A 10,062-nucleotide genomic window follows, 5' to 3' on the forward strand; every position below is an offset into this window, starting at 1 on the left:
GTTGTTCAAGATCGTGTACCAAATACATTATTTTTATTTTTTAAATTATTATTTGGTTGTTTAAGATCATGTACCAAATATAAAATATATTGAAAAACAGTTGTTTAGATTTGGATAGCCAAATCTAAATGATGGTGTATCAAAAAATCTTGAAAAAAAATTCATTTAAATTTGGCTAACTAAACCTAAACAATAAAATCCAAATGAGATGGTGTAGCCAAATTAAACAATACTTTACCAAAGAATCTAAAAAATTTAGATTTGGGTCTAAATAATCAAATCTAAACGATCAAATTTAAACAATCATCTACCAAACAAATAGTCCAATCTAAACAATTGTTTTCCAAAAATATTACTTGCATGTACCAAATATATTATGCACTGTTGACGAGACATTTTTAGTATTTTCTATTGTGAGCCTGTAGGTTTCTTCCGTTTTCGAAATTATTTTATACAATGTAAATATTTTGTCCGTTTGTTATATATATTTTAAAAGACGCATGTTATAATTGTGTCATCGTTTTTTTTTCTTTTTTTTTTTAAAGCCAAACTATGTCGGTATAATATTTTTAGTTTTATATTCTTTTACAGAAAATAAAATCAAAAGATATTTACAAAACTTTTATATGATAATTATAATAAAATGGAAAACTTTCGTAAGTGTAACAAAATACCAAACTATCTACGGCCCGTGTAACAAAGCCCATAAAGTTAGTCATTTTTTAAATATTCTAGATTTGCTTTTCTATCTTTCTTCTCTTCCTCGCGATGAAATCATTTTTCTGCGGTTTCTTTCCTCTTCCTCTTACGATTTCTTTCATCTTCCTCTTGCGATTTTTTTCATCGTCTTTCTATTTTTCCCTTCTTTTTTTCTTTTTTCTGTGATTTCTTTCCATCATCTTTCTTATTTTTCAATTTTTTATTTACATCGTTTAATCTGTCTTTCTTATTTTCCTCTTCTTTTGTCAATTTCTTTCCATTGTCTTTCTACTATTTCTCTTCTTTTTTCTTCGCTGCGATTTCTTTCTATCGTCTTTCTTTTTTTTTTTTTTTATACGTCGTTTACATTTGGTTAACCAAATCTAAATTACTGTGTACAAAAAAATAGCAAAATCTAAAAGATCGTGTATAAAGAATCTTGAAAAAATAATCATTTAGATTAGAGTAGCCAAATGTAAATTATCGTGTAAAAAAGTAAACGATCGTGTAAAATACACAAAAGAACGTGTATAAAGAATTTTGAAAAAAAAGTCATTTAGATTGGAGTAGCCAAATGTAAACGATTGTGTAAAAAAGTAAACGATCGTGTAAAAAAATAAAATTATTTCGAAATTGTTCGAAATTGTTCTATAGATCGTAAATATTTTGTCTTTTTTTTTTATATATTTTTGAAAAGATCCCTTATAAAATTATTTCTTTATTTTTAACTTTTCGAAAACTTATATTGATAATGCATATCAATATTTAAAATGCATTGATTAATCACAAATGAAAAGATGAAAAATAATGAAAACGCAAAATTATTGAAAAAAAAAAACAGAGAAAGAGAACTTCACCATTTTTATAAGAGCAAAATTATAGGTGAGCAACGAAACAATTAAAACCATTAATTCCAACTTGCTGTATGGGTTGGCACCTTAATTTGAAATTTTAAAATCGTTTAAAATAAAATTATTTTTAAATATAACAAAATAAATTAAAATATTTATAAAATATAATAAAATTTTATAATCTATCGAGACATGTTAGACAAATATAGACTTCTATCAGTGTCAACAACAATGACAGACATTGATAAAAGTCTTCCAAATGTCTATTAGTATTTAATAGATCGTAAACTTTTACTATATTTTTAAAAATATTTTTAACAGTTTTATTATTTATAACATTAAAAATATTTTGTTAGTCTGCAAGGGTGTATAAGCAAAAGATCTCAAATTTTGCTCCATTTTATAAATATTTTGATTCATTTTGCTACGTACATTGTCTAATTTAGTTTAATCCATTATTCTTAATTACGAGATTTTTTTTTTCACTTTTTCAACCATTTGTTTAGGAAAATTTGCATTCTTGATCTTTAGGTTTTGAATTGAATTTGCATTTGGCCTATGGAAAATATTCTACTTTTACTCCTAAATTTTTGTTTAATTTTATATTTAGCAAACTCATTTTCAAAATATTATATTTTTTATTTTTCAGCTATGAATTTTTGTTATCTGCCTCTCAAGATTTACATTTTTTACCTTTTCTTTGACTTAATTAATTTGAAGAAAAATTACTTTTTAATTTGAAACTTTGAAGAATATGTGTATTTGATGGGATAATTTACCTAAATTAACAAAACCAATATTTTACGACTCATCTAACAAAAACAATAAAAGTTCACAAAACCACCATTGTATTTTCGTAAATTTCAGATTTCTTATTGCAAACGGTTCCTACTTTTTTTTTCTTATACTTTACAATTTATTATCTTCTTTTCGATTTCTTCATCTTCTCTCCTAAATTATCTTTCTTCTATTTTTAAATTAAGGATTTATATACTCCTGTTTAATCTTTTATTTCATTTGGATCATTTCGGCCAGATTCTTTAAAGCTATTTCACCATTGTTTTAATATTATTCTTCAGCTTTCTCATATTCAAGAATATCGAGATCATTTAAATATCATTTTAAATGATCAACACGATAATTTATCATGGTCAATACGATCGTTTATATTTGAAGCATTTTTTTCATCGTTTAAAAAGAAATACATGATCGTGTATCATGATCTAAACAATCGCTTATCGTAATCAATACGATCGTTTACCATTTTCAACACGATCATTAGATTTGAAGTTTTTAACGAATGTCAAATGATCGTTTGTCATAATCAACATGATTGTTTGTCATGATCAATGTTATGATTATTTAAATTTGTAGTATTTTTCTTTATCGTTAAAAGAGAACTACACAATCGTGTATTCATGATCTAAATGATTGTAGGTCATTCGTTTATAATGTAGTATAGTATCATTTAGAAGAAGATTATTCGTGGATGCGGTGATTGATTAACCGCATATTGACTAATGTATTTTTTGTATTTCGTACCGTGGGTTTGTTAGAGTTTTTCTTTTTTCCAAAATTGTTCTATAGGGGTAAATATTTTCGGTTTTTGTTCTATTTTTGAAAAAATCTCTATTTAATTTCTGCCCTTCTAAAACATAATTGAATTAATTTTTCAATACTAAAATTAATTAAAACATTTTGTTGTTTGAAAGCAGAAACCAAAGTGATCAGCATTGAGAAAAACATCTATAACCAAGAATATGGACATTCTAGTCTCAGTCATTGCAGCAACAATTAAACCTATTGGACATCAATTAGGTTACCTTGTTTGCTACAACAGAAACAAGAAGGAGCTTAGAGACCAACTTGAAAATCTTGAGACTACTAAAAGGGATGTGAATCAAAGGGTTCAAGAGGCAAAAGGCAAATCATATACAATCTCTGAGGAAGTTTCAAAGTGGTTGGCCGATGTGGATAATGCAATACTCCATGATGAGCTATCTAACTCCAACCCATCTTGCTTTAACTTGGCTCGACGATACCAGCTAAGTAGAAAAAGAGAGAAGCAAGTGAATTATATTCTTCAACTCATGAACAAAAGAAACAGCTTTGTCGAAGTTGGGTATCGTGCACCTCTTCCGGATACTGAGAATATTGTTGTTCCCGGAGATTACCAAGTTTTGGAATCAAAAACATCATTGGCTAAAGATATCAAGAATGCGCTTGCAAAACCTGAGGTCAAAAAGGTTGGTGTATATGGTATGGCAGGTGTTGGAAAAACTTATTTGCTTAACGAAGTTAAAAAATTGGTGTTGAAGGGGGAAGACAGATTGTTTGATCGAGTAATTGATGTGCGTGTAGGTCGATTTAATGATGTAACGGAAATACAAGAACAAATTGGTGACCAATTGAACATAGAATTGCCAAAAAGTAAAGAGGGAAGAGCGTCTTTTCTACGGAATAATTTGGTGAAAATGGAAGGTAATATCCTCATTTTATTAGATGATTTGTGGAAGGAATATGATCTTTTAAAAGAGATTGGGATTCCATTAAGTAAAGAAGGATGTAAGGTACTCATGACAAGTCGATCACAAGATATATTAACCAATAATATGAATACACAAGAGTGTTTTCAAGTGAGTTCGTTATCTGAAGAAGAGTCTTGGAAGTTTTTTATGGCAATCATTGGTGATAAGTTTGATACAATTTATAAGAAAAACATTGCAAAGAATGTTGCAAAAGAATGTGGAGGGTTACCACTTGCACTTGATACCATTGCAAAAGCATTGAAGGGGAAAGATATGCACCATTGGGAGGATGCTTTAACCAAATTGAGAGATTCTATTGGAATGGATATTAAAGGGGTGAGCGACAAAGTTTATGCTTCACTTAGATTGAGTTATGAACATCTAGATGGAGAAGAAACAAAATTACTATTTCTTCTTTGCAGCGTATTTGCTGATGATTATAAGATTCCTATAAAAGATTTGCAAATGTATGCCATGGGTATGAGATTATTGAATAAAGTAAAAACTTGGGAGGATTCAAAAAATAGGGTAATGAAGTTGGTTAATGATCTAATATCATCTTCTTTACTTCTCGAGGCCGAGAGCGATTCCAAAGACAAGTATGTTAAAATGCACAATGTGGTTCGTGATGTTGCGATACACATTGCATCCAAGGAAGGTAACATGTCTACATTTAACATTGGATATAATAAAGTTAATGAATGGGAAGATGAGTACAGAAGTGGTTCTCATCGTGCCATTTTTGCAAATTGTGATAACTTCAACAATCTTCCCCTAAAGATGAATTTTCCACAACTTGAGTTGTTGATATTAAGAGTTTCTAATTGGTTGGTGGAAAATAATCTTCAAATTCCACATGCATTTTTTGATGGAATGGAAAAGCTTAAGGTTTTGGACTTGACAGGAATGTGTTGCCTCCGACCATTGTGGACAACACCATCATTAAACAACCTTCGAACATTATGTATGTTGCGTTGCGAATTTAACGACATTGATACAATTGGGGAGCTAAAGCAACTGGAAGTTTTGAGAATCGTTAAGTGTAACATGCTAGACCATTTACCTCCAACTATGAGTCAATTGACACAACTTAAGGTACTAGAAGTTTTAAATTGCTCTAAATTGGAGGTGGTTCCTGCAAACGTTTTTTCAAGTATGACAAAACTCGAAGAGTTGAAATTACAAGACAGCTTTTGCAGATGGGGAGAAGAAGTATGGTACAAAGATCGATTAGTCAAGAATGTCACAGTTTCAGAATTGAATTGTCTGCCATGTCTTTCTAATTTAAGTTTAGAAAGTTGGAATGTTAAGATTCTATCTGAAATAAATTCACAAACTTGTAAGAAGTTAAAAGAATTTTGGATTTGTAGTAATGAGTCAGATGATTTTCTTCAACCCAAGGCTTCTAACGAATATGCAACAACCTTGATGCTTAATATTGAATCCCAAATTGGTTCAATTGATGAAGGACTTGAAATACTATTGCAAAGAAGTGAGAGGTTGATTGTAAGTGATTCAAAGGGTAATTTTATAAATGCCATTTTCAAGCCAAATGGATTAAATGGCTATCCCTATTTGAAGTATATATGGATTATTGATGAAAATGGTAATTCAGAAATGCCACATTTAATTGGAAGTGACTTTACTTCTCTAAAGTATTTGATTATTTTTGGGATGAAGAGATTGGAGAACATTGTTCCTAGGCATATTTCAATAAGCCCTTTCAAGAGTGTTAAAACTATTGCAATTCAATTTTGTGGGCAGATAAGGAATCTTTTCTCATTCTCTATTTTCAAAGACCTTTTAGATCTTCAAGAGATTGAGGTGATTAATTGTGGTAATATGGAAGGGATTGTATTCATGGAAATTGAAGATCAACTCAACATTTGTACTAGTCCTTTGACTTCTTTACAACTTGAAAATGTGGATAAACTTACAAGTTTTTGCACCAAAGGCTTAGTCCAAGAAAGTTCACAAAGTATCATTCCCTTTTTTGATGGGCAGGTATGTACTACCAAAATTAAGTTATTTTACGTTTTCTTTTTTTTTTTTTTAATGGACTATGTTTGTTTATAATTGTGACACTTCAAACAACATAATTCAAGAAAGAGAACTGATTTTAATTGAGATCTTGAAAAAGAGAAGTTTTGTTTGATAATCATTTGACTTCTATTTAAGAACTTCTCCTTTAAATTTTTATATTTTGTTATCTAGCTTTTTTACTAATATGCATTTTAGTAAACAAAAATTACATTTTTTTAGTTTCAAAATAGTTTTTAAGAAATATGTAGCCTATGTCCTAAGTTTGGCAAAAAATCATAATTGATTAATTCATTTGAAATAAACAAACAAGAATTTTAAAAATAAAATGCTAAATATTAGCATTATTATACAAACCTTTTTGTTTTGGTTTTTAGTTTTTGAAATTTCAAAAATAAAATGCTAACCATTAACATTATAAAACAAACCCATCATTTTTGTATTTATATAGTTATTGAAATTTCAAAAATTGCAATTACTACTCCACCTAGTTTATTTGCCTTTGTATTATTCAATTTTGATTTCTATCAATATTTTTAAAAGAAACACAATTTTTGAAAACTAATGGCAATAGTTCTTAAAATATTATACTGTTTTTTGGAATATAACTTAAAGTGAAACCCATGATAAAGAAATTGAGAAAAAATAAACAGAAGTTTCAAAAATAGAGAACTAAAAATGAAATGACAAATTGAGAAGAAACATATTTAGATTATTTTAAGATTTTTATTTTGAAATGGAACCCATAAATTGGCTTTGTGATTTATTTTCTATAAGACAAATTTTTAGATGACCATACTTTTTCTAAAGGTTTTTATTTTCAAATGGCAGGTTTCATTTCCTGAGTTAAATGATTTATCAATTGTTGGAGGTTACAATTTGGAGACGTTATGGCATAAAAATAATAACCCAACTACAAATTCCTTTTGCAAACTCCAATCAATAAGAATTGAACAATGCACCCAATTAAGATGCATGTTTCCTTCGAACATGTTCACATCACTTACTTCATTACATACAATACAAATTATTTCTTGTGCGTCATTAAAAAGGATATTTGAAATTGAAAACCAAAGTTTTAGTGTCAAAACAGTTGTGTGGTCATTGAATGAGTTACATTTACTCGATCTACCAAATCTCAAACACGTATGGAGAAAAGACATCATCAAAATTTTGACATTTCCATCTCTAAAGAGAGTGAAAATCCATGGCTGTACTAAGCTAACACACGTATGGAAGGACAACACTAAAGAAACCAGAAGCTTTGATAGCTTGGAGAGGATTGAAGTAGAAAAATGCAAGAATTTGAAGTATTTACTGCCATCGTCAATTACATTCTTAAACTTGAAGGAGCTTCACATCAAGAAATGTAATGGAATGATGAATTTGTTCAGCTCTACGGTGACAAAAAAGCTAGTGAATCTCAGGTCCATTAAAGTATCTTATTGTAAAAGAATGAGATGCATGGTTGAAGGAGATCAAGAAGAAAATGATGAAATTATTGTTTTCAAGAGATTGAGTAGGTTGGAATTAGATTATTTACCACGATTGGATAGCTTTCACTCTGGCAAATGCATGCTTGAGTTTCCCTGTTTGGAGAGTTTGGTTATAAAAAGATGTCCTGAAATGAAGACATTTTCATATGGAGTAATAATCGCCCCAAGATTGCATTCCATGTGGATGAACGATAAAGGATTTGGAGTATCATCATCACCAACATGCGGGATAAATGAAACCATACAAAATTTTCCCAAGCAAGCTGTGGTATGTATGTTTAATTCAATTAATTATTTTTTAGTTGTTTTTATATATAACAAAATCAACCAAACTATTTAAAAATATAATATAATGCCAAAATCTATTAAGAATGAATCGTGATAGACTACAATCTTATATCTATCAAGGCACAAATAGTAGTCTATTGAAGTTTATTGTTAGTAGAGAGAGAATTAATTGTTTTAAGGAGTTCTATATTTGAAACAATCTTTTTTATAAGTCTATGTTTTTCGAATGATTAAGGTTCAATAATTTAATAGATTTTATTTTAAATTAGAGTAATTGTTTTGGCAAAAGAAAATTCGTTTCTTTTATCTTAAACTTTACATTTTAAAAACTTAACGTATATTTTGACTTTTGGAATTTAAAATACAACTCAAATAAAAATCGCAGTAAGAATTTGAAAGGAATGAGTTAGTTTTCAAAAACAGAAAAATAAAAAAACCAAATGGTCATAGAAGGAAGTCCAAGCATTTCTATTTATCTTAGAAACAAACTTAAAACACGTAATAAATTTAAAATAATATAAGAAGATTATCCCTAAATTTTAATATGTTTACGCAGTTTTAATTTATTATGAATTTTTAACTATTCATTGGATTGCTTCTTCCTTTAATTTTCTTAGCTTCATCCAAATGAAGAAGAAGATTGTTCAGATTCTGATTTAAGCAGATGATTCTATGCTTTGAAGGTACAAAACCCTCACAAACTAAATATGTCGAAAACTATTTTATAATGTATTTTGTTGGTTCGAATGAAAACATTTTGTATATACGATATATATTGACTGTTCGGAATTTGAAATAACTTTTTTGCCTATATAATGAAGTGCTTATTAGGAATGTATGAATTGGAAACATACTATGTCAGATAATGTTTTTGCAATGTAATTGAAAACCACTCTATGTATACTATATAAATAAACTGATAGTAATTCTAATGCATGTATTGTATTGAGATATATTATTCTACATGACCAACATGAAAAAAAGTTTTAGCTACATATATATATATTTCATATGATAAGATCTTTTTTGAAATGAAGTTATTGTGTCAGTTACTCACCTCTCATTGAAGTTTATTTAATTAGTGTATTATTTTTTCTTTTACCAGGTAACTCTCTAGATTTTTGGACGAGGTATTGGAGTTGATATTTGTCATCCGCCCCTATAGGCTGCACACCTCGGGTGCACATTGCTTATAAAAACATGAATTTGGACTAAGATCGAGTTGCTAGCATATTTTTAATTAAAAGACAATGTAATTGAATGTTATGCCGGTATACGTCCTTTCTGATGTAGGTTTGAATCTTTCAATTTATCTTTTGTTTAAACGCATTGGAAGGGAAATCTTTCAATTTATCGCTGATTTGTGTATGATAATACATACTTTGTGATAATGACGATGAAAGTTTGACAGTGAAACAAGAATGTAAATATATACATATTTACTTGAAAATTTATAATGATACCAACAGTGGCACGGATCCAAAAATTTTGTATGGTGGACCCTATATAATGAACACACTACAAATGTTAAAACAATATGAATAACTTTAAAGATTAATTAATTTAATGCATATTACAATAGTCTTTTACGAATTTTCATATTTTAAAATTGATCCATGATAAATTTATCATCTAATTTATACAATAAATGTTTTTCAATATAAGCTATAAGACAATCATTCATCTATGGATTCGCCAGATATTGAGGAATGATGCAGGTTATAGAGAGGTCCGGAGAGTTGAAGACGTGATGAAACTTGGCGGCGGCTTGTGGCAAGGGGGTGCACATACAACGTCGGTGTGCACAGTGAAGTTAGGGGAAGGGCTATTGTGAAGATGAAATCAGGGAGGGCTTGTGTTGGAGCTTTAGAGGGAAATCTAAAAAAAATTAAAAAAAAAAAAAAAAAAGAGGGGGGGGGGGTTATTTTTGTACAAAAAGAAGGGAGAAATGTGAGTTTTTAGAAAGGGTGGTAAAAGAAAATAAATGATAGAGTTTTAAAAAAGTGGGGTTTTTCGCTACGTAGATTACTTATGCAAATATTTAAAATATGTGCCCACACATCATACATGGTCATAAACTAAAATACACTTGGTAGAAATCCAACTTAAACATTTTCCTTAAGACCACACTACTACTTTTTGCCCATGTATATATTTTCA

At 29.0% G+C, this 10,062-nt stretch overlaps 1 protein-coding gene across 1 annotated transcript; it reads left to right on the forward strand.

The window, feature by feature from the left end:
• The first annotated feature begins 3,310 nt into the window (after window positions 1-3,310).
• On the forward strand, window positions 3,311-9,352 carry LOC103501064 (disease resistance protein At4g27190-like). The gene is made up of 4 exons (XM_008464555.3): window positions 3,311-6,082; window positions 6,950-7,882; window positions 8,520-8,585; window positions 9,008-9,352. The coding sequence occupies exons 1-3, from the start codon at window positions 3,311-3,313 to the stop codon at window positions 8,568-8,570; spliced, it is 3,756 nt and encodes a 1,251-aa protein (XP_008462777.2). The 3' UTR covers window positions 8,571-8,585; window positions 9,008-9,352.
• The last annotated feature ends 710 nt before the right edge of the window (window positions 9,353-10,062 follow it).

The sequence above is a fragment of the Cucumis melo genome, chromosome 11 (assembly GCF_025177605.1).
Source record: "Cucumis melo cultivar AY chromosome 11, USDA_Cmelo_AY_1.0, whole genome shotgun sequence".
NCBI classification, from domain to species: Eukaryota; Viridiplantae; Streptophyta; class Magnoliopsida; order Cucurbitales; family Cucurbitaceae; genus Cucumis; species Cucumis melo.

Excerpts from the sequence above, each read along its gene's own strand:
- LOC103501064 (XM_008464555.3), top strand. The coding sequence starts at position 3,311 with ATGGACATTCTAGTCTCAGTCATTGCAGCAACAATTAAACCTATTGGA. Across the intron at positions 6,083-6,949 it reads TTCCCTTTTTTGATGGGCAG|GTTTCATTTCCTGAGTTAAA; the intron begins GTATGTACTACC and ends TTCAAATGGCAG. Across the intron at positions 7,883-8,519 it reads ATTTTCCCAAGCAAGCTGTG|CTTCATCCAAATGAAGAAGA; the intron begins GTATGTATGTTT and ends TAATTTTCTTAG.